The sequence below is a fragment of the Fistularia commersonii genome, chromosome 22 (assembly GCF_037954325.1).
Source record: "Fistularia commersonii isolate RoL2024-O1a breed Wild chromosome 22, RoL_Fcom_v1.0, whole genome shotgun sequence".
Taxonomy (NCBI): Eukaryota; Metazoa; Chordata; class Actinopteri; order Syngnathiformes; family Fistulariidae; genus Fistularia; species Fistularia commersonii.
The window spans coordinates 14,875,948-14,900,074 of record NC_141305.1 but is presented as its reverse complement, the minus strand read 5'-3'; the positions used below and the strand labels follow the sequence as shown (position 1 = coordinate 14,900,074).

At 38.0% G+C, this 24,127-nt stretch overlaps 2 protein-coding genes across 7 annotated transcripts; one reads left to right on the top strand and one right to left on the bottom strand.

Annotated features, from left to right (window-relative positions):
- Window positions 1-670: 670 nt before the first annotated feature.
- On the bottom strand, window positions 671-18,032 carry rad17 (RAD17 checkpoint clamp loader component). 4 transcript variants are annotated; one of them, XM_086169125.1, is made up of 16 exons: window positions 17,931-18,032; window positions 15,884-16,111; window positions 14,404-14,478; window positions 13,878-14,019; window positions 13,232-13,368; window positions 10,256-10,308; window positions 9,598-9,717; window positions 8,490-8,559; window positions 8,267-8,378; window positions 7,998-8,189; window positions 7,559-7,653; window positions 7,326-7,472; window positions 6,005-6,133; window positions 4,970-5,090; window positions 4,253-4,310; window positions 671-2,108 (listed from the first exon to the last, which is right to left on the bottom strand). In XM_086169125.1, exons 1-16 carry the CDS (start codon window positions 17,970-17,972, stop codon window positions 1,916-1,918), a joined length of 1,914 nt encoding a protein of 637 aa, XP_086025251.1. In that variant the 5' UTR covers window positions 17,973-18,032; the 3' UTR covers window positions 671-1,915. The 4 variants fall into 4 exon arrangements, with proteins under 4 accessions (XP_086025251.1, XP_086025253.1, XP_086025255.1 ...); XM_086169127.1 differs by having other exon boundaries at window positions 13,878-14,016; XM_086169129.1 differs by lacking the exon at window positions 9,598-9,717 and having other exon boundaries at window positions 1,353-2,108; window positions 13,878-14,016.
- Window positions 17,984-23,700, top strand: ak6 (adenylate kinase 6). Of its 3 annotated transcripts, none has more exons than XM_086169131.1 (6): window positions 17,984-18,121; window positions 18,676-18,750; window positions 19,590-19,682; window positions 19,827-19,885; window positions 20,196-20,341; window positions 23,333-23,700. In XM_086169131.1, exons 2-6 carry the CDS (start codon window positions 18,714-18,716, stop codon window positions 23,520-23,522), a joined length of 525 nt encoding a protein of 174 aa, XP_086025257.1. In that variant the 5' UTR covers window positions 17,984-18,121; window positions 18,676-18,713; the 3' UTR covers window positions 23,523-23,700. The 3 variants fall into 3 exon arrangements, with proteins under 3 accessions (XP_086025257.1, XP_086025258.1, XP_086025256.1); XM_086169132.1 differs by lacking the exon at window positions 17,984-18,121 and adding an exon at window positions 18,470-18,591 and having other exon boundaries at window positions 19,590-19,643; XM_086169130.1 differs by lacking the exon at window positions 17,984-18,121 and adding an exon at window positions 18,470-18,591.
- The last annotated feature ends 427 nt before the right edge of the window (window positions 23,701-24,127 follow it).

Sequence of the window (24,127 nt, the reverse complement as noted above, 5' to 3'; positions counted from 1 at the left end):
GGGATTTGCCTTGAAAGTTACACAACCTCTTGCAATTTCACAGGATTTTTCATATTTTGGGGAATCACAGCAAAGAACATAGTAGTATTTTCTGTAATTGAAATACATGTTTTGGTGGAACGCAAACAAGTACCTTCATACTACCATTTATTTTGTTCAGCTAAAAGGCGAGTGGGTTTTTCACAACTACTTACTTCAGCGGTAAGTGGCACCCACCTTTGAGTATTTCCACTGGGATTAATCACAAATTTCCCCCAAATTTGCCATGCGATGAGGCCCAAGTACAGGTGACAGGGGACTGATATTCATTATATGCTCGGGTGATTTTTCTGTTATTAATAATTAAAGTGGTTTGGGATTTAAAAAAAACAACAGCAAAACTATAACAGTGCATAAAAGAGACACAATTGAAGCTAGACTAGTCTTGTGGTTATGAAAAAAAAAGTGCCAAACCTTAATTTGCAATTCCAGACATTTGGAACCTGGGGGCTTAACTTTGACCCAAGAAAGTATTTTGAATGTCAAGAAAGGTAGAAATTGTATGAAGTAGTGACTGGCTAGGTTTCCCATTAAACCAGAGGTCTGGTTTAAGGTGCAGCACAGTATTTTCACATTAAATATTAAAACTAGAACCTGCTAAACAAATTCTGACTGTTGATGCCTGTGTGTTGGGAGGGAAAAAAAATGACCAGGGCTTCTGTCATACCACTCTGTAGAGGCAGTACAATTTGTCCTGAGTTCAGGAGATGATGAGGTGTAAGTAGAGCAGCCACAAGCAAACCATGATCGTGACAATCATTCAACACCTTGTAAGGTCTTTGACCAAAGACCAATGCTGACAAATAATACATTAAGTGTCAAACTGTGGCTGTTTATTTTTAAGCTATTGTGAAAGAACAAAATTACTAAATACCAGTGCCATTGACATTAATTAAATAATAAAGATAGTGTGATAATGATAGCATCCCTGTCATGACCATCTGAAAGAGTTGCATGATGACAAATGACATCAAAATCACCTTTTCATTCCCCCCAAAATGAGGTAAAATCAGTCTTTGATACACAAACTGCATCACAAACAGCACATCCAATGCATAGGACTGCAGAGTTTTTACTACCGACTCACATTAGAGAAAGAGCATCTGTGAAAAAACATGTATAAAAGGTTTTCAAGCATCATAATCACAGGATGACTCATCGTATTGTCAATTTAGTTCCATGGAAAGCCTAGAAGAGATGCAAATTTGAAAGGATTTAAACGAAGCTTAACCAGGCAGATATCTCCTCTCTTTTTGCTCTATGCACTGTGTGAATGACAAATTGGTGCTTTAAAGAAGTGCCATGTAAAAAATGTGGATTGGGAGAATGCAGGAAATGTTCATGTAAATATGCAACACAGAGGATTTGGTGCAAATGTTTTGCATGGGTAAATTAAGTTCTGCAGAGCTGCGTGCAAAGCATAATGGCTGCATATTTGGATAGCTGTGGTGGTCTTTCTGATAGTTGGAGGCTACTTCCTAGCCTTTATCTGTAAGTACGATATCAGTGAACAATAAAGATATTGATCAACCATATCTTTCTGCCCGCAGAAAATAAGATATTTCCAAAATATATTTTACTGTAAGATGAATGGGCAGGGGTAAACAAGAGCCGGAAAGAACAATACTTACAAAATGTGCATTCGGTGAGCAAAACTATACCTGAAAACACTTTTTAGCTCAATTTGTCAACAAGTACTTTTTTAAAGGACTAAATTGAGTTCCATTGATTGATACAGTATCCAGTTCTCTTAAATGTCAGTGTAAATGTCAATGTCAGTGTTTATCAGTTTAAGTTGGCATGGCCTTTATCTTGCTGTGCTCAGATGACCAACTTAGTCAGAAAAAACACTCTGGCCTAACAGTACTGCAGTGTGTTAGTCACTGTCGTATTCCTCTATCAACATGTCCTGCTCCTGCATGAGGATTTGGGTTGCGGTGGGTTGGGATTGACTTGCTGGCAGACCTTCCTCAGATCCCTCTAGATCCTCTTGATTATCTTTCTCATCCTCATCACTGTCCACGACCACCTGCCCCTGTTCCTTTTCTGTGAGAGCCTCCAGTTTTAATCTGTATAAAGCAAAGGAGAACATTTTAATGAGTTTCAAAGACAAGTCTAAGTTTCTGACTGGCGAGCACCTATATGTTCCTCAGTCATGATATTCTGACCATGGACGAGTTAAGGTAAATAACATTATCTGGTTACAGTGCAGTGGCAACTCTCAGAGGGTGGTGTGTATCAGGTGGGAAAAAATGTGAGTCTAATTACGATGGCGAAAATGTTGGGATATCTTCCAAAACAGCAACGAGTGTAGGTTGTTCCAGGTTTGCTTGTTTAGTCACTATTAAAACGGTTCAGGGAAGGAAAACTGGTGAAAGAGTCATGGATAGACAAGGCTTATTGATGTATGTGGGATAAGAGGGCCGCCCTGATAATGTACCTATGACACATCTGTTTTCCTTACCTTTTTGGCACAGCAAATCCCCTGCCTTCATGCGCTGTGCTCTGCAAACCCTCTCCCTACTCACACAAACAAACCTCATGTCCTCTTTCACTAAATCCATAAATCTCCTCTTGGTCTTTCTCTTGGCCTATTGCCTTCTACTTCCAACCTTAGCATCCTTCTATCCATAAATTTACTATCCCTACAACAGAGGTTCCCGGTACGTCTATTGCAATCAACCAGTCAATTTTATATTGGAGGTTTTTCCCTAAACAACAGGTTTTTGTGGTAAAAATGTATTGTATTGCCAACCGCACATCTTTTACTAGAACCATTATGCCAAAAAACCCAAGTCAACAGCAGCTCAAATCAACCTCTGCTCCTCTCGCACTCACACACAGCCTGCATCCTAGCTCTCTCATCCAAACACATTCACAGACGGTAGGAAATCACAGAACTAAGATAATAACTGCAGGGTCACTTCAATATTTTTTATTTTTTATATATATTTATTACTTCAATTATATTTATGATAAGCATGTTCTAGGGTGGCAACCATCCAGAGCACGGTGTCCTGTATCCTGTGCTCTGTTTGTCTCAGTGACCATAGCATTATTCTCTGCATCTCCTGCGCATAGCATGCATCCAGCATCTTGCCCTGTCCATTTCACAATGTTCAGGACATGCGATCGCTACTCCTCTTTTACTCTAAGAGTATAGGAAGTGTTTATAAGACTTTCCTTGAATTCTTGCTGATACTCTTGTATCACACACTGCCCTGACACTTTTCTGCACCCATTCCAACCTGCTTGCACACAAGTTCCAGCCAAACTGAAAAAATGCTCAGGAGTGGTTTGGGGAAACACCCTCAGGGTTCTTCTCGAGTCCAGGCCTTCACAGGGGGATTTACACAATGTTATGTAGGTTGTCATAATGTCATGGTTGATTGGTGTATATCCAGAATGTAACTATAAGGACCTCTTTGGTGATTAAATTATTCTTAAAATCACTGACTTCATCTGTTTCAGAGAAAAAACAAGTATCTTTTTATTTTTATAGTGTATATATGGCATATAGGAGATTTGTTGACTGCCTTAGCGAAAATTAATACATTAGTCCAAGAGAGTACGAAACACTGTATTCTACTTCCACTTAACCATTCAGCTACTTAATCGTTTTAACTACTTAATTGCTTAAAAAATGTGGTAGTCATTTTTGTTGTTAACATGGGTTACAGAGAAAAAAATGACAAAACAGAAATGTCAAATCCCATTATTTGTCAAACTAAGAGTAACATGAAAAAACAAAATACTATCTGTACTAACTGCAATTTTTCCAACCTTTGGATTTAATAACCATTAGAAATAATGCATTTTAAGACCTCGCTTTTCAGACTTACAAGGTCTGCGTGGTTTTATACAGTCAATGAATAAAGCAGCATGTGTGGAACCCAAAGGGAAAAATTCAAGGAATTCAAGTGTCCCTTGATAATGCAGCTGCTCGTGGAGATTTAAGTAACTCAGTGGCCAGTCTTGAAAGTGACTCATTCCGACCATATTAACAGTTTTAGCTTTTGGGTTGGTCAACTGTGTTATCCATGCTGGACAGAGACAACACTCACACATGCACGTGCACGCAAGCCACACACATGCACGCACACATGCACGCACACGCATGCGCGCGCCCACACACACACACATCGCTTTATGTAAGGAAAAATATGTAAAATATGCATTTATATGTATATATGTATATATATATGTATCCTACCTGCCAGGGACCCTCTTTTGTGACATGTGACCCACATCTTGGATAAAAGCAATCTGAGCTGAAAAAACAAAAAATATGAGAGATCTTACTGTTAAGAGCCTCATAAATGATACAAACCTCCGGTCACCATTAAGTGCACCACTACAAATTCATGTCTTAGGAGCTTTGTATTTGAATATGTTCTGGTTCATATCGAAGTTACTTCAAATTTTATGAGAATCCCTACTTAACCATTTCTACCTGGCAATATTAACATATCTTGTCATTGGACAAGAGGCGGGGTACACCCTGGACCAGTTGCCAGTCGATTGCAGAGATACAACTATTCACATTTCTGTGCATTTTCGTGTAGACTTGAACACTGGACCTTCTTGGTGCGAGGCAGAAGTGCAGTGCTGCCCATTTTCAATCTTTATGCATTCAAAAATGTTCCTGAAAGGTGAAAAAAATTGATCCAAATTTATAGCACTTTGTAACACCATATACATTTATTGAATACTGCTTCTTTTGGCAGCTTGGTAACAAAAATCAGTGCGTAAATAGGTGATAAAAGTTGTATAGATTGAAAGCCACTGTATTCATCAACTATATATTCGAAAAAACATAGAGATGAGAACTGAGCTGCCCTACAGAAAACTAGGTGCTCTAACTCGTCTCATTAAAACCCTCTGTTCTGTCAGCTCAGGTTACTAGGAAACTCACTGATGTATGTGTTACCTTGGTTTCTCAGGGGATTGGTGAGTTTGGCCAGGTATGGAAGCAACTCAGTCTGTAGATTGACCGGTGGCAGACAGGAGCTCCTGAAGAGGTTCTGAGCAGCCAGACAGTTTGCTTGGTACTGATGTGAAAGAAAGACACATGATATCCAAAATCGGAACACAAGTTTTGCATCGTGTTTGATGAACCATGTAGCATGACAATAATCATATGCTTAGAAGATCTTGACAGAACAAAGATTTCTAGAAGCCTAATTAACTAAAATCGCAAACAAAGAAAATTATAAACCTTGCATGACGGATGGTGTGTATTTTACACTAAATAATCATGATATCATGATTATTTCTTTGGAAGTGATGAGGATGGATGGGACCAGGAATGAGTCGATCAGAAGGACAGCACATTTCAGATGTTTTGGAGAGAAGGTCAGAGAAGCCAGACTGAGATGTTTCAGTCATATACAGACAGTACATGAACGAAATAGTGAAAATATTGGTAGATGGATGCTGGAATTGGAGCTGCCAGGCAGGAGGTCTCAAGGAAGACCAAAGAGAGGATTTGTGGACATAGTGAGAGAGGATATGAAGTTAGTTGGGGTGAGACAGGAGGACACAGGAAATAGGGGTTGATGGAGAAGGTTGATTCGCTGTGGCGAACTCTGAAGGGAAAAGCAGAAAGGAAAAGAAGAAGAATCATGATATCATAATAAATCATCTCTAACATGAGGAATTTGGTAGAGGAGAGTGACAGAAAGAGTGAAATGAAATTAGAACTTCAGGTGTCAGTTGAAGGTTTAAGCATATTGACATGCTGTAAAAGAAATGGATTACTGCAGGACAAACTTCCATTTAGAAGACAAGATGTTATTCTATAAAAAAAGAAGTAAAATGGTTGAAAAGCTATCTTAAAATACAATAAATATTCAGGAAAAAACATTGATTTGAAAATCAAAAAATAATGTAAAAACTTGTAAATGAAGTAATAACAGAGCAAAAATTAAAATTAAAACTACATGAGGATAATTTGTGTCTATACCTTCTTTTTGACCAGCAGCCAGCTGGGTTTGTGCAGAGGTCTGAAGCCCACGGCAACCTGTTGGGAGTTGGAGTAAAGGAGTCCTCTGGTGGCCACTGAAGACCCATAATCTCTCATGATACTGCGATTCTGATAAGAGCATGCAAGGTTACTCAAATGGAATAAAAACCAACAAGGCGAGCAGAAGCATGCTTAACTGGATAGTAAATTAAATCAAATCTGAAAGTTTTCCTTGCATAACAAAGTTCTGGAAACTGGCAAACCCAGATATGTCTAGCGCATTTAACTGTTTACGTCTTTAAAGAGGGGGAACTTTTTTTTGATTTTCATTGCAATTGGGTGACAATTACTTGCTACTGATAAAAGTGGTGGTTTTTCAACACTACAGAGACCTTTCGAGTCTTTCAAACCTAGTCTGCATTCAGGTTAATAATTCAAGCAATAGGCTAATCTATCCACATAAATTATATCTTTATTACTCAACCTGCGATTTAAATCAGAATACTCAAAATAAAGCACACATATATTGACATGCAAACAGAAAAAAATACAGAAAGTGAAACAGAACGGACAATGAAAATGAATGCATGAATGCAGTATCAATATTTCACCAGCATTCCCTAATAAAAACAGCTTTTAAGAACATTAATGTGTGATTTGGCGATTGTGTCTCAGCTCATCTCACAAATTTTCTATTGTCGATAAACCCAAATTATGTACTCTATTCATTAGTTCCAACCTCTTCTTGGAAAGGACTAAAAATGTGTATGAATAAACACAAACCTCTACATTTAACTTTTCAATAACAAAGCTGTTTGCTTGTCAAAAAGCATCCTTGATTCTAGCGCCTTGAGTTTGGCACTGATTAATTTTGAGAACAAACAGATGAACAAAAGCTCTTTTCATACATTCAAACCCCTGTCATGCCCAGAAGAAACACATCTGCTGCTATTAAGTCGCTGCTTCTGTATAGGCCACATAGTAAATGTGCAACAAACGTAAAAGATTGCTCCAACTTCAAACAATGAAAAAGGTGTAAAGTCCTGGCTGATTTGTCCTGCACATGAAATTGACTTAACAGTGGGGGGATGCAAAATCTGGTAAAAACAGACATGCATTAATGTTATACTCCCTAAATTTTCTGCTCACAGTTGTTCCCTTCTGCCTGCTCGCTGATTCTTTTTCTAGCAAAATTCATCCAATTTGACCCACACATAATTGAAGTTAAATGACAGAATTCATAGTTACTTTTGTCCCTCTAGACAAGGAGAAAGTCAATAAACAACGTTGCTCTACAGAAAAAACAAAAGCATAGACTGACCGTCCAGTCTGCTGTGAGGATGTCAGCATCAGACAGATACTCGCTGGCTATGTCCACATCCTCCATCTCTGAGAAGAAGTCCAAGTAGTTCTGATGGAGGTACAGGTTAAAGAATTCCCCAGACACGTTTGACCGTTCAACCACCAACTGGAGGCAAAAATACAGAAAAATATTTTTTAAGACTTAACAAATGTTAATTTTTAGCAGCTAAAGTTAAACCTGTGTGCTTATACCTCAGGGTCTACCAGTAATGCTTCTCTGTGGTGGTGAGAGAGATCAGGTGGTAGAGCAGAACTGGAGTAATTTAGAGAACCTTCAGGATTTCCTCCTATTGATGAAAAACAAAACCACTCTAAAATCAGGTGACAACAAGGTTGTTGTTTTTTAATCACTGAGCTGACTTCATGATGCACTCATACTGCGGAATCATCATCACAAATATTCCTTTTACAACACGGTTGTTGTTTTTTCATGATGCACTCATACTGCAGAATCATCATCACAAATTTTCCTTTTTCTAGTTAAGCTCCATTTAACCCATCATGGATGAACCATGAGCAGAAGGTAGCAAATAGTGCACCTGAATGTATGGGGTTGGACATTAATTAATAAATATTTTTTATTTGAGCATCACATCCCTTTTAAATGACATATTTAACCTGCTTGTCTCACGTTTGCAGTGAAGGATTTTTCCCAGTGCTCTGAACAGGAACAGACAGGCATCTTTCCCTCCAATGGCCTGCTCCTCTTCTGTTTCCTTTGTCTGCTTGAACTTCTTTTTCCTCAGGCTGGAACTGAAAGAAGCTTTGCTGTGCAAAGTCATTTGCTGGTCCTTCCTCAACATTCCCTTGTATAATGATGTGCCTGTAAAGCAAGGGGCAATTGAGTTGAAAGAAATGGTCTTGCTGGCAAGTCTAAAACACTGCACATTTTTTCATCACCTGGGAGAGAATAAAACTGCAGGCTGTTGATTGCACTACGAATATCTCCAGAGCTTCCTGAGCACAGCATCTCTAAGACTGCCTGGTCTGGGATGCAAATCCTGCCTCCACTCTGCTTAGCATTATGTGAGGATATGTTATGTAATATATGTATACAAAGTATATATGAACAGAAAAATGTTGCAATTGCAATCACATTCTGATTTTTTCTGCTTTTTCTCACCTTTCCTGACTCAAGAGTTGAAATGCGATTGAGGACCTTCATCATGGTTGTTGGAGCAACCGGGTTAAAACTGAAAACAGAAGGGAAAATACAGAATTTTCCAAAAGGTTAAGAAACTGTCACAACTCCTCTCTCTTAGTTGTTCTTATGTTGGTATATAATAAGCACATTTGCCGCAAATATATGAAATGCATCCTATTATGTCCAAGCTAAAACCTTAAAGAAAGTTAAGAGTTCATAAGCTGTGTTGCTCATAATGTGTGGGATGAAAGCCTTATTTGTCTTCTGATTGTCTAACCCTTGCGTCTGAGGTCAAACTTAGCAGGCACCAATTCATCAGCCTGAAGAAAAACACCTGTGAGATCTTGGCCAGCAACTTTTTAGCCACAACTGTGACAAGATATAAAACGTCCTTGAACTATAGTACAACTACAGAACATCATGACAGCACTGAGCAGCTCCTTCAGCAACACTCCTTCACCCCAAGTGTGTGAAGGAGATTCCCCATATCCTTCCTGCCCCCTGCTATTCGTACATGTCCTTACTGTTTATATATTGTCATACTGTTTAGGTGCAACTTGTTAATACAAGCCCTACCTGCTTATATTTCGGTAACACTGTTTACTGTTTATTCTTAGTGTTTTCTGTTTTTGATAACTTTTCTTGCTCTGTCCAATTTCTGTAATGACTGGTTGAAATTTCCCCACAGAGATGATAAAAGGAATATTCTATTCTAAAAAACTCTATTGTTGATTCTTTAATCAGAACTTTTTCAAAAGTAAAGCATTGTTCTATGTCATTCACTTATTCTCCAGCAAATCAAAATATTATGGGAAAATATTACTGAATAACAAAAATTTAAATAACCCTTTTGTCTTTGTACATAATCGTTGCATAGTTCTTGCACTTCTAAGGACCACGGGCTCACCAGAATTTATTCTTGATGTCAAAATCTGAAAAGTAACCTCAGTACAAGAATCTTCTTCCAAGTGGCCAAGATAATATTTATGTTAACACATCTATAAGAATATGATCACATTTGGCTAATAACCCCACAGAGAAGAAGTGCCTGCAAGTGCCCTCTGGAGCTGAATTCTTTAACTGTAACCTGATGCTGCTTATGGCCACCTCCTCCAGGACTTCTCTTGGAAAAAGGGACCGGGAACTGCAATCCCCACTGTCAGACAATATGAACACCAAAGGACATCGACTGGTCTTTACAAAGCACCTAGAAGACACAGCATGAAATCATCTCAAAGTCTGAAAATATATGTTTCTATCTATATTTTTTATCTAAGTACTCGTGAAAATAATTGCAAAGTTGTACACAAGACAACAGAAGAATGAGTATCAAAATATATCTGATGAATGGCAAAATAAGAAAAATGCACCAAAAGGCTAAATAATCAAGGCTAAAACTAAGTACCCAAGCAATAATCTTAAACAATTAGTTTAGATCCAAAATCGGACATTGCTAAAGGTTTGGCTATAACTTTGGAATCATATAAAAGTAACGTGAGAGCCTCTTTATGTGCTCTTTATGACATTCCCCATGAGCCTCTTTATGTGCTCTTTATGACATTCCCCATATCCCTTTCCCAAAATTGTGAGATAGCAAAAGCAGATATAATTGCTCATATATTCTTTTTCCCCCACAATTACGAAGACTGAATTCAGGAGTTGATCCACGGATAATGGGGCGGGTCACAATTCTTCATTTACTTTACACAAAGGTTTAATACTTCTTTTTTCAAACAAGGTCTCACCTCAGGATATCATGCAGTCTGCTTGGTTGCCTGTAGATCTGGTTTGGGAAATCCTGGGAGAAAAACAGGAAAACTTTTTTGTGAATAGTATCTAAACAGTGCAGTTTTTTAATGGTGCAGAAAGAAAATGAATGCAGGATAAAACTTTGGTCAATTTTAAAAACCCATGTAGAAGTAGACTAAAACAGCTAAATCATCATTATTCTCCTTTTTGTTTTATGCTATTTTCTGCAATTTCTGATTAAGATTGATATATCACGTTAGTTGCAAATCATTGAAATGGGGAAAGGGTAACATATGATACAAATAAACGCTTGTGGATTATGTGTCGGTAGTCAGATAATTGTAACAACCTACAGATGTTAAAAATGTTTGTGGAGGTTCTCAGTCATCCAGGTCATGGTGAATTGTTGTCAAAATCAGTCGAGGCAACTGAACTTGATTTTCTTCACCTGAGGATGTTTCACCCCTCATTCGAGAGGCCTCTTAAGCTCTGATGGCCTGTGGGGAGCTTCCAAATATAACTGCCAGTTATAGGTGGGTCTTGGTTACGATGGCTTGTTATGCAAATGAGAGAGGTTTAGTCTTTGCCTCAAGGTGTTGTGGGGTTTGAAATGTACCGTTATATGGTATTTGTTGAAAGAGGATATGAAGGTAGAGGAGGACACAGAGAATAGGGTTAGATGGAGAAGGTTGATTCGCTGTGGCGACCCTGAAGGGAAAAGCCAAAAGGAGAAGATGGCGTTTGTTGAAAACCCTTCGGAGTTTTTCCAAAACACCACATTCAACAAACACCATATATCAATTTCAAACGCCACAACACTCTATGGCAAGGACTGGTGCACTCAAAGTACAATACATCCAGGCATAAGATTGAAAATGTGGTGTATGCTGTTACCTGCACTAAGGATTGTGATGATGTCTACACTGGGGAGACTAAACAAGAGATGTAAACCCTATAACACCAAACGTGTCATATGTGATACATGAGTTTTTGAGCCCTCCACATGAGCAGTGTGAGCAGTGTGTAGTAGACTACATCTTGTATAGATGAGGTAACCTGAAAGAGATCAGTGACTGCAAAGTAGTTGTAGGTGAGAGTGTAGCCAGACAGCATAGGATGGTGGTTTGTAGGATGACTCTGGTGACAAGGAAGATGAAGAGGACAAAGGCAGAGCAGAGGACAAAGTGCAGAGGACAAAGTGCCCAAGAAATTAAGCAAGTTCTGGGTATGTACATACACATGGGGTCACATCTACAGTGCTACATGCCAGGAAAACCTCACAAGTGGGGGTTCAAGTTGTGGGGACGTGCCGGGCAAGGTGGCTATATCTATGTCTTTGACATGTGCCAAGGGGGAGAAAATCCCGACAAAGAAAGATGGTGCTACAGGAGGTGCTTTCGTGAAAATGACCTCAACCCTTCCAGCAGGAAAAAATAAATAAATAATAATAATTTTAAAAAAAATCACAGTTTTTGCTGACAACTTCTTTACATCAGTTCCGTTGGTGGAGCACTTGAAGCAAAGAGGACTCTACTATATAGGCACAGTCTGAATGAAAAGGGTGAAGAACTGACAGGTGAGAAAGAACTAAAGGCAAAGGGAAGAGGGTCTCTGGATTTCAGAGTAAACCAGGAAGACAACACCATTATGAGATGGTATGACAACAAAGCTGTGAATCTACTCTCTTCTTCTGTTAACATTGAACCACTGGGCAATGTGAAGCATTGGGATTGGAAAGCCAAAACCTACATCATGGTTCCCAGACCAGCCATTGTTGACATATACAACAGGTTCATGAGAGCTGTTGACCTTCCTGATATGCTATCGCACTGTACAAGTTCAGCTTCAGATCCAGAAGATGGTACGTCTGCATTTAGTGGCACGCTGTTACAGTGTCAGTAATCAATGCATGGATCTGCTACAGAAGAGACCTGGAGAAACTGCAGCCCAGGCAGAAACCCCTATCTGTACGAAGGTTTCAGACGTCTGTTGGCATAGCCCTCACAAGAGCAGGAAAGGTCAAAAAGTGTGGAATCCACTGTCTTCTCCAGAAGCAATGACAACTCCTCCCCCGGAGAAGAAACGAGAAAGGATGGCTTTGATGATTTCCCAACATGGGAAACCCGACAGAGATGCAAACAATGCGTACGTCACTTTGCCCATGTGTACTGTGAGAAATGCATCTTTGTCTGAACAAGGACAAAAGCTGTTTACAAGCCTACCACCATGCAAAATGAAAAGGTTATGAACTGCTAAATGAGTGAAAATAACTGAAATGTAATGTCTTCCTGACTTCCAACCTGCCAGTTCCATTGGTGAATTTTGTCATTGCTGCATTGTAGTTGCATTTTTTATGTTTGGAATTACCAATCCGATGGATTTGTTTGTGTTTTTCTTTGATCAAGAAAAAAGAATCTTTGAGCATTGTTACCTGATGTATCAAATATGATACAAATTGAAACTCATATGCGGAAAGTGATTTTTGAAAAAAATGTTTTTTGTTTGTTCAGAAAGACCAATAAAGGCTCTTGTTTCAAAGAATTTGATTTTTTTGTCAGTTATTTGATGGTTTGGGCTTTACAGGGCTAAATTAGTTTAATTAGTTTCAAAACATTGTGGCTAAAGTACACTAAAGCTAAACCCCACAAATTAAAAAAGAAATCAATATTTGCCCCAAGGGCTATATGAAATGCAATCCAGGTTGCTCAATCTAGATTGCATCTAATCCCAGAGTTAAGGTTTTTGAAATAAAAAGAGCTACTTGATTCTGATATGATGAAAAGTGCATGGGTGGCATCTGCTGACTATATGAAATGGTTTCTTTTGTTACATATCCTTTCTGAAGCTCTACTGTGTTGAAAGACCTATATCATTCTTAGTATAATACTCTTTTTTTATTTCCACAGCATTGTAAATAGACTTTAGCCACACAAGTGCAGCAAGTAGCCATTACTCAAATGTTATATACCTACCTCCACGAGTATGAGCTTTTCCTCTGCACTCTCTTTGTCACCCACTAGCTTCAAGCAGCTGTATTTGTTGGCCCGCAAGATGAACTCCTGAAACTGGGTCAACTGGGAGGTGCTGAGAACACTCTTCATCATACATTCTGACAGAAAACCATATCTTGGTTAATTACTTAGGCACATGCTTCTTGGTTGTCCATTATAAAACAACAATGACCATCATTCTCCAAAATAAGTATATTAGTGGTGGGAGGCTAGTAACTGTCATATTTACATTACCATATAACATGCGGTGGTTTATTTCTTTGATAGTATATATCTTATAGATCAAAAGGTATCAAAATAATGTTTTAAATGATTGGAAATTATATCAGAAACAATAAGCACGAAGTGAAAATACAGTAACATGACAGTCCAGAGAAGAACTTAACGATTAAATGAGTTCAGTCTTCTAGCACTAGAATGTAAGCTTGTAAGCTTGCATGACGTTTACTGAATTGGAACAATTTAATTTACTTCTGGCTTCATTCTTTTTATCTTTCCTCCTCACCAAAATGTTAGTGAGGAGTTATCTATTTTCGTACTGTTTTGCTGTGTGAGGTCACAGACTGGTAGAAAAGCCTTTGTGAGGCAAATAGGGTTGTTTCCTTACCTTGCTGGCTGCTGATGTAAGACTCCTGGCAGGTGGGGTTGGTCCACTCCTGAATCCTAAGGCCCTGCTCCCGAGACAAAACCTGGACTGTGGTGGTCTTTCCACAGCCTGATGGTCCTGTTAACAGCAATATACCACCCTGCTAAAGAAAGGAAGCAGGTTAATGATTGGTACATTAATTGAGAAAAATTTAGATTCCGTAATCAAAATTAAGACACAGTGACAGTCAGTTGTACCACACATAGGCACATCACTCCAGGGACAGTCAAAGACATCAGTAATATTTATGTTTCAAATGAAAGAGGAAAATTTGTCATTGAATCTGATTGCCCTATTTGAAAAAAAAAGTTACATTTGGGGTCATCAGAGTTCAGGCTATTACATCTGATGTAAGTTCAGCTCTCAAACATGGGTTGGAATTTGATCATCCTCTTTTGAGAAAGAAGTGGCATAAGGCAGAGCAGACAAATGCTGGAATCATTACTACTTAAATTGCTCAGTGAAGTGAAAAAAATTAAAAGCCTACCTTTGATGTGCTGGCATAAACTCTCATCCAGTTCTCCACTTCTTCTACCTTCTTCTTGTGGACTGCTAGTTCAGCCTGTAAACAAATACATAATAATCACTAAGTTGACAGCAATCAAATTTCAAATATTGTTCTGCAAATGCATCTATGAAGGTTCATCAAGCTAACGGTGAATTATCATCAAATCCGATCCTTGAAAATGTGTTTTGTTTCCTTCCTTGAAGACATTTTACCTCTCATCTGAGAGGGTTTTTCAGTTTTGAAAGACTGTGGGAAGTTTCTAGTTTATTAATACTGGGGTTTGAGGTGGGCACTCCTCTAAAGTGAATGTGGCTCCTTATGTCACGCACACATAACGACATACTATTTAACATAATGATGAGATTTGACAACAATTGTTCCATAATACTTCTGGAAAATGTTTCTATTGTCAAAAATGTTTTCTTTTGTCGTTGCAGTTTAAAAATTCAGCTTCAGTGTTAAAATATGCAATGTCATTTTTTAACAAGATCACTGAAAATTGATTTCTGATTTTGAATATCAAAGATATATAGAAGCTGAGAACAAACACTTGGACATATTTAATTGTGAAGTAGGAGACATGATGTAAAATGATGAGTTATGTCATTTCTGAATGGATGCTCAGTACATTGGAACGGGAAAACTGAAATAAACAGCCTACTTTCATGCTATTACATAGCTGTAACAGGTGGGACACCATGGCAGATGTAATGACTTTCCCTCAAGATGTTCTTGAAACAGGATTGGGACAAACCATCAGGAAAAAAAAACTGCTTTGCTGCACTTCTTTTGAAGGCTTGTATTTAAGTAATGTTTAACTATTGCTGCCCAAAATAAGTAGCCTATGTTTGTGGGTGTCTCTAACTTAGTCAGAGAGTAGCGAGTGTGTGTATTACAAATGGCATCTATTCTCAACTAAAAGCAAGCAAATTAAGTTGCACATATAATGCTTGGCCTTTTTCCTGCTTTATGCAGTAGATCATTCAAAAGTTGACAGTTTTCACAAGAATTCTACCATAAAATTCTAACTGACATTGGCAGTTTTCACCTGATTTAGGAATTCTCTAGTCCCTAATGTCAGATTGAAGTCTGTGCTTTAAGAATCATAAATAACTAAAGCAGAAACCCCCCATGTCAGGCCAGCCTTAAAAACAGCTACCTTTTTCTTTTTTGTTTGAGAGGTATGAAAGTGAAGTAAATGAGTTCACTGTTAAACTGTTAGAAGAAGGGCAAAGTAAATGTTAAGAATAGGATCCTCATCATAAATACGTTACATGAAAAATATTGCGATGCCAGTTGTTTACAATGTATTGCACCACCACTTTATATAGTCCCATTGTATTACAACTGTCCATACTCTGCAAGTCTCATTACAGTAAAACAACTAACTTTATGTGATCAAAGGGATGTTTAGAAAAGGGGAAACTACAGCAGATATGTTTCATCTTTCCAATCTAACCTTTGAGCTTGGAAAGTGTCTGTCCACCCAGGCCTCATCCCACTCCTTATGGATGAACTCTTTGGGCTGGTTGGTTGTGTGAGTGTGGGGACTGTCAGTCTCCCTCTTCCTCTTCTGCGTTTTTGCTTCAGTCTTGGAGGACAAAACTTGACCGACCTTCCTCCTTCTAGAGCCTTCCAGAGACACGCTTTCCTCAGGAAGCTCAGAGAATGATGGATCTACCCAGCGCTGTGTCAGTCAGAAACAATCACACTGAAGTCCAAAGTATCAAAAGTGCAAACCAGTTGTATGTAGGGTGTGAAAAGTAACCAGGGTTATTTTCAAAATAACACTTGATCTTTAAATATTTTATGTAAAATGTGACAATGAAGACCATGTAAATATTCCTTCAAGACAATATGACACACATGTGTTATCACTGCCAAAAGATAATCATGGTAGTATGTTAAATTATTGATTTAAGCTTTAAAAAAGACATGCTTATTGGCAAAGAGTGTAACATACCTCATAAAACAAAAAAGACACACAACTGTGTGATTATATATAGTATTGAACTTGTAAGCCATTGTAGTTGGTCTTTTCCAGTCTTAATTAGTCTCTACTGATGTTACAGGAGACATATTTGACGGGGATTTGTGATTTTGATCACAATAGTTTGTTTGTTTGTTGTTGCAGTTATAACATTGTTGTGACAATGTTGTCATTGTAATTTATAGCTCTCGTCTGCAGAAGTGTTCTTAAAGTTGTCATTGTGGATTTTTGTTCATCATTGTAGTAGTTTTAGTCATTATTAATAACAGAGCTTTGTCTATGTTACTTTTCACATATATGTTCTCATTTTGAATAGAGGGTGTATCTAAGAAAGGCTGTTAATGGAAACATCAATCATCTGCAGACACTACAGATAATAACTTTACAGTTAAATAAATGTGAATGATTAAATTTTATGCATCACTTACGCACCATATTGTTGAATGTATTAAAATAGAAATCTTTTCCTTTTGGCTCCTCTCCTCAGGTGTCACCCTGACAAATTATCCTCCTCCAGCAAACCATACTCTTTGTATCCTTAACTTTCCCTTTTTTTTTCCATGGGTCTGATCCTCAAAGTTGGTTTTTGACACACGCTTTATGCTGGGCGCCCTTTCTGACACAACCCTTTTCATTAACTGGGCTTGGGAGCAGCTCTAAAAGGGGGTTCCCCTCGGTATCCCCCCCCCCCGCTGCATTTGTATTATTATAGAAAACAGTTATATATTACTCAAAGCAAAAAATGAAGTCATTATACATCTGCAAAGACCTTCCCGCTCAAAATCTATTTGCATACTTCTTAGATAAAGCCTATTAGTAACAATACAGAATATAAGCTCTCAGTAAAGTAATAGGGAGTTTTGGTTAGATATATACCCTAATTCTAAATTCAAGGTATTTTCTAAAATGGTAAAATGAAATAAAATCAGAGCTATTTACATCGAATTATTCAAGTGTTCAGATAGGAAATTTATTCAGAATTTTTGGAGAAAAAAAAACAAAGAATCACAAAAATACTCACGAGTCTGGTTCCATAACAAGATTTGACTAGTGTTATAAATTGTAAGTGTTATAAAGGACATACTTCATTCAGGTAATAAGGTGGAAAATGTAATGGAACACATGTTTCAAAGTTGTTGTTTTTTTTTAATTACTATATATTTACTTGCTTATCAGGATAACCTTTACTTTTTTATGAATACATTGAATTTGAGGGACATCCTTGAATTTCTCATCCCTTCTCTAAGAAATGAATCTGTAAAACAATAAAATAAACAATAAATGATTAATGTGTAAATTTTGATCTTTCACTTAGCATAGGGGAGCCGAGGACATGAAACATGGGCCAAGTTATTGACTTGAAAAAAGTCATTGATCAATCAAATTACAGTGTTCATTTTACACAGGACTCAACTGAAGAAAGGTAACGGTCGGTTGCACTGACCTGTTGAGTTACTTAATGTGTCACGTGATAAAAAAAAAAAAAAAAAAAAAAAAAAAAACCTTGAGTACTCACTCTGCTCGTAGCAACTTTATCCCCTGGCGAAACCTTTTTCATCCTACCTGGCGTCCTCTGTTTAGAGGGGTAGATGGAAGTCGTTTTAACAGAGACAATGATATAGATAACGGCCTCGTTGCTGTTAATCAATCTACAACAGCAGCACAAAATCAGCTTTTACTTGACTTCGGCCTGAACGGTGCTTTGACGTAGGTACTTTTCACGATACAATATCACTCACAAAAAAGTCACATGAACAGTTCTCCATTGTTTGGATAATGCTATCATAATGCTAGCCCATTTTAAGGTTTACTTTTGTCGTTAAGGTGTGTAAATAAACCTTATAAACATACCGCGTGCGACCATTAAAAATAACGAGCGTTAGATGTGCTTATGTTAGTTTTAATTTAAATCTCTGTAATTCAGTTAATTTACCATACAAATACTAGGTCCCACCGGTAACATGACTGCGACTATGAAGTAAAGATTATTATTTAAACTCCGTGGACTAAGTATCGAAAACTGCATGACGTAAAACTGCCGTGGACTACCGGCTTTACGGCAGCGTTTTTTTTTTTTTTTTTTTTTTTTTTTTTTTGTTTTAGTGGACGTCTTGCCGAGGCTGTAACAATTATCCGCTGGCTGTAGAGTCTTCAAATTTAAACACTAACCTTTTCAGGTTTGTCGCGTGACATTTATTGTAGTGTTTGGGGTCTTAATAACAAGACAGAAACATAACTATTGACATTATTTTGTATTTCAGGTGGCTGTTAGCCTCCCACGTGTTACTGCTAGCTAGCGATGAAAATGAGGAAGCAGCCGAACATCCTGTTGACAGGTGACAAACAGCTCACATATATTGTTATTTTATTATATCCATATCTATCATAGTGAATCTACGTCATTTCTGGCTTGATTTAGTTCCTTTTTGATAGGTTAAGTCTTATTTTGTTTTGATTAGGAAGTGGTCTAATCGGCTGTATATCGAAGGGAAATGCAAATAATATTCATATCTATTGCACAGACCTTAAGACGAAATGTGAAGAGGGCTCTATTAATGGAAAAAAAATCCAAGTATTCGTTAATTTTCTCTTCAACCTCTCCTATAGTCAAGGATGCGATGGAGCAAGAGGGTTTCAAATGACTTACTTCGAGGTCTATTTTTTTTGCTTTATTGTTGTCACAAGTATAGCATTTGATCAGACATGGAAATATAGATCATCTAATACATTTCTCCAATATCCTATTGCTTATGTAAATCACAAAGTTGATCTGAGATGTTATTGAGGCTTAAGTGTCTGTTTACATGTTTACAAAACTCATCTTAAATGCATTAATGACAATAAGATGTTCTAAAAGATCATTTTGCTAATTTTGGTAATAATGATTCCCCCCCCCCGTATCTTGGTCTGTTCATCAAATCACCTTCTAGCCTCCCATCATCTACAGCTTATCCTGCTGTGTCAGTGTACTGGGGATGCTTAAGCCTATCCCAGCTGTCATTGGGCAAAAGGCAGCTGGAACACAGTGCTTGTTTCATGTCACAGGCAGCTGCATCTCAAAACTTAATCTGATTGTCAGTTGTTAGCCTGGAGAGCAGTACATGGTTTGCTTACAAACAATCCCATTCAGGGCTCTTTTTAACCTGAGACAAACTAAGATATCTGGTTTCAACAGGAACACCAGGAGTGGGGAAAACAACTCTTGGGAAGGAGTTGGCTCAGCAGACAGGTCTGACTTACGTGAACATTGGTGACTTAGCTCAGGAAGGTGATTCATACAGTTTTTAACTATCAATATTTTGACTGTATATATTTTGATTACCTAGAGGGAAAATGATGAGTTAGATTTTTCCAGCCAACAGCATATGCTGGGAAACGCGTCACAAGATTGTGATGTTAAATCTTTACACAGGAGAACTCTACAGTGGATATGATGAAGAGTATCAATGCCCAATATTGGATGAAGACAGGGTGAGTGAAAATTATATTTAGGCTAGTTCTCCACATCTTTAAAAACAGCATTATTCTTTGCGAAGTAGAACAACATTAGAATTATCCATTCTACAACAGAAAACATTTCTATTTGGTATTCACTCAGCCATATGTAACAAAATAAAAAAAAAAGCATAAAACACTTATAAGGTTGTTTAATTTTTTCTCAACAATAGGATGTAATCTTTTTTATAATTTAGTTTACAAAACGATCAAATGTCCAAGTGCTTATCAAACTTTGCACCAGTAGAGAAACATTGATCCTTATAGGAACATTGTGCCTTGAAAGGTGGTGGATGAGCTGGAAGACAAGATGAAATATGGCGGAGTGATTGTTGACTATCATGGCTGCGACTTATTCCCTGAGCGCTGGTTCCACATTGTGTTTGTTCTCCGCACCAACAACACCCAGCTGTATACGCGTCTCGAGAGCAGGTGATGTCCCTATAAACTGTCAATTTGGGGAGTATTTCAGATCAGCTGTTTTTGTCATTTTTGAAATATTATAGCAGGGTTTTTGTGGCACATAAACTATTTTACACTATTACTTGTTTTTAGGTCAAGAAATATTTGGACAGTGACACAATCATCATGATTTGGGCTCTGTGTGCCACCAAATTGGATTTGAAATGGAACAACTACAACGGAATTGAAGTGCAGACTTTTAGCTTTAATTCAAACAAAAATTTATGATTGAACATGTTGAAATTGTAGCTAGTTTTATAAAAATGCTCCTCATTTCAGGAGCTCAAAAGTAGCCGTACAAATAAACATAACTCAAGATAAAATGTTACTTTTCAATATTTTGTTGAGAATCCTTTGCAGGCAATGACTGCCTGAAGTCTGGAACCAATAGACATCAGCAAATGCTGAGCTTTTACCTTTATGATGCTTTGCCAGGCCTTTACTGCAGCTGTCTTCAGTTGTTGCTTGTTTGTGTTGCCTTGGGCAAGTGAAATGCATGCTCGATTGGCTTGAGATCTGATGATTGACTCGGCAATTGCAGAATATTCCAATTCTAAGCTTTACAAAACTTTACAAAACAAAAGGGCTATTTCTGTCTTTTGTCACATCATCAATAAACACAAGTGACCAAGTGCCTTTGGAAGTCATGTATGCCCATGCCATCACACTGCCTCCACCATGTTTTACTGAAGATTTGGTGTGCTTTGGATCATGAGCTGTCCCAATTCTCCTACAAACTTTGTTCTTCCCATCATTTTGGTACAGGTTGATCGGGTCTCATCTGTCCAAAGAATGCTGTTGACTGGCTTGGCTTGCTTCTTCTGTGCTTTTTGGCAAAGTCAATTCTGGCCTTTATATTTTTGAGGCTGATTAATGGCTTGCACCTTGTGGTGAATCATTAGTATTTATTCTCATTAAGTCTTCTCTTGATGGTAGACTTCGATACTGGTACACCGATTTCTGGAGAGTATTCCTCTCTTGAGTGGATGTTGTGAAGGGGTTTTTCTTCACCATGGAAAGGATTCTGCGATCGTCCATCACCGTTGTCTTCCATGGACATTCAGGCCCTTTTGAGTTCCCAAGCTCACTGGTGCACTCTTTTTTTTTTTTTCTCAGAATATACCAAACTATTGATTTGGCCACTCCTAATTTTTCGACTATCTCTCTGATGGATGTCTTTTTTTTTCAGCCTCAGGATGATCTGTTTCACCTCCATTGAGAGCTCCTTTGACCGCATGTTGTGGGTTCACAGGAACCGCTTTCAAAGCAAATGCCACACCTGGAATCAACTCCAGACCTTTTAACTGCTTAATTGATGACCAAGGCAAGAGCCCATGCAGCCTTGTTATTTTATTTTATTTTTTTTTTTTGCAGCCTTCTGAGTCAATTGTCCAATTACTTTTGGTCCCTTGAAAAAAAGGTGGCTATGTATTAAAGAGCTGTAATTCCTAAAGCTTTGCTCCAATTTGGATCTGAATACTCTCAAATTTCAGCTGAGAGCCTGCACTTTAAGCCCATATTAATTCTGTAATTGTATCCTGAATGTACAAATAATAATGGAGAAAAGCGTCAGGGATACTATGCGATAGAAGACTATCAGCCAGAATGAAAGGAAAGGTGTACAAGACAGTGGTGGGACCAGGTGAGAGACAGTTCAAATGACAAAAAAGACAGGAGGCAGAGCTAGAGGTTGCAGTGATGAAGATGCTAAGGTTCTCTTTGGGATTGACCAGAACGGATATGATCAGGAATGAGTCTCAGAAGAACAGCATGTTAGATATTTTGGAGAGAAGGTCAGAGAAGCCAGACTGAGATGGTTCGGTCATGTACAGAGAAGGGATAGTGAATATATTGGTAGATGGATGCTGGAATTGGAGCTGCCAGGCAAGAGGTCTCGAGGAAGACCAAGGAGAAGATTTATGGATGTTGTTAGAGAGGATATGAAGGTAGTTGGTGTGAGAGAGGAGGACACAGAGAATAGGGCTAGATGGAGAAGGTTGATTCGTTGTGGCGATCCCTAAAGGGAAAAGCCAAAAGGAGAAGACAAAGAAAAATTGTATTCTGAATATGTTTTCGGAAACAGATAAAGGAACAAAACTTGTGTCACTGTCCAAATATTTCTGGATCCAACTATACATTTTTACCAATTTGGCAATATTTAGTATTATAGCTGTGAACAGCTAATGACAGATCCACATTAATGTGAGTTTAACAAATTGTGTCAGGTTTGTTAAAGTTACTAAAAATAACAAGATAAACCATATTTTTGAATCAAGATTTCAGGGTGGGCAGGCTGATTACCTCAATGTTAAAATTGACCTTAGCATAAGACACCTGGATTTCATTCATGTCAAGTTTTAATTTCTATGCTATTGTTGTTAAGATATTCAGTTTCAGTTGATTATCAGCTGTATGTCAAGATGCATGTGTACTTTATTGATGCTGCCTTTATTCGTGGTCGGAATTGAGAAGTGCAACAGGAAGTCTAAACACCCAGTGTAGAATGGTCAAGCAGCTAATAACATTTACAGTATGTGGGTTTAATTAAACCATGTGATTTATGGTAATATATTAGCATTAAAAAGTTGTAATTTAGTTGTGATAGTCCATGTTTTTTTGGTCTTAGTTGAATTTGCTATCTTAATATAGTTCAATCCTCTGAGTTACAGTTGAAGAAAGAGAAAGATGCTTGACATCATCCATTGTCAGCCAGCTATTAGTTTTAGCTCATTCACTTGCAAATCTAATATCACAACTTCCATTTTCCATCTCAATTTAGACAAGAATTCATTATAGCCTTTCATGATAACTTGGTGTTGTTCAAGGTAAAAGTTTTTGTTTTTATGCTTCATCTCTCCTGCCTGCTGTCAAAGGAGCAGTCTCTACTGAAGTTAAGTAAAGTTAGTTTACAGAAGTTTGGGTTCACCTCCCTGACGATGGCTTTGTGCCCTGTGGCCATAGGGGCTACACAGGTAAGAAGCTGCAGGACAACGTGCAGTGTGAGATCTTCCAGACCATCTACGAGGAGGCCATGGAGGCCTACAGGAAGGAGATTGTCCATCAGCTGCCCAGCAACACACCAGAGGATCTGGAACATAACCTGGAGCAGATTGTGCAGTGGACAGAGCAGTGGATGAAAGAACACAACTAAAGCTCGACTTTTGGCCTAAACCTTTACACAGATGATAGCTTATTTTCCAATAACTTTGACTGGAATATGTTTGGATTCTAAGACAAAAACTTCAGAGGCACAGGATTTTATTATTTTATTTTTTTCCAAATCAAGGTGGAAAATTTACAATAAATACATAGTGATGTCTCAGCACAAATGAGAAGTGATTATTTTTGTTTGCCAATTTCTAGGTCTAAGAAAAATGCCATTTAAATCTCAAACTTTATGTCTCCATTTCAGGATTTTCTGTTACGCATAACCACCATAACCGGCCGCGCATTTGTGCAATCGCACACTGCTCCAGCGTTCTGTGCGCACAACAAAGCTGAACTGAAAATTATTAAACACATTTATTTTATTTACAGTTCAGCTTGGATTTTATTTTGTGCGCAGCATAGAGTGGTGGAGCAGTGCGCAAACGCGCAGCTTAGAGGGAACAGTGCGCATAACTTCTTTCAACTGACACCAGTCACTTACTACCTTTGCACCAAACACTTCCTAAAAGCACATCTAAAGGTTCACATTCATTGAGGTTATAGTCAATTGTTGTTGGTGTGTTAGTTGAACTTCTCTTGAAGATGTCC

What these genes read in the sequence shown, in the direction of transcription:
- rad17 (XM_086169125.1), bottom strand. Translation starts at nt 17,972, where the DNA reads ATGAAAAAGGTTTCGCCAGGGGATAAAGTTGCTACGAGCAGA. An exon ending in GTGGCCATAAGCAGCATCAG is followed by an intron (nt 8,560 to 9,597) that starts GTTACAGTTAAA and finishes TTCTGTTTTCAG; the next exon opens with TTTTAACCCGGTTGCTCCAA. An exon ending in CAAAAGAGGGTCCCTGGCAG is followed by an intron (nt 2,109 to 4,252) that starts GTAGGATACATA and finishes TGCTTTATACAG; the next exon opens with ATTAAAACTGGAGGCTCTCA.
- ak6 (XM_086169131.1), top strand. Translation starts at nt 18,714, where the DNA reads ATGAAAATGAGGAAGCAGCCGAACATCCTGTTGACAG. An exon ending in GCCGAACATCCTGTTGACAG is followed by an intron (nt 18,751 to 19,589) that starts GTGACAAACAGC and finishes TGGTTTCAACAG; the next exon opens with GAACACCAGGAGTGGGGAAA. An exon ending in CAATATTGGATGAAGACAGG is followed by an intron (nt 19,886 to 20,195) that starts GTGAGTGAAAAT and finishes GTGCCTTGAAAG; the next exon opens with GTGGTGGATGAGCTGGAAGA.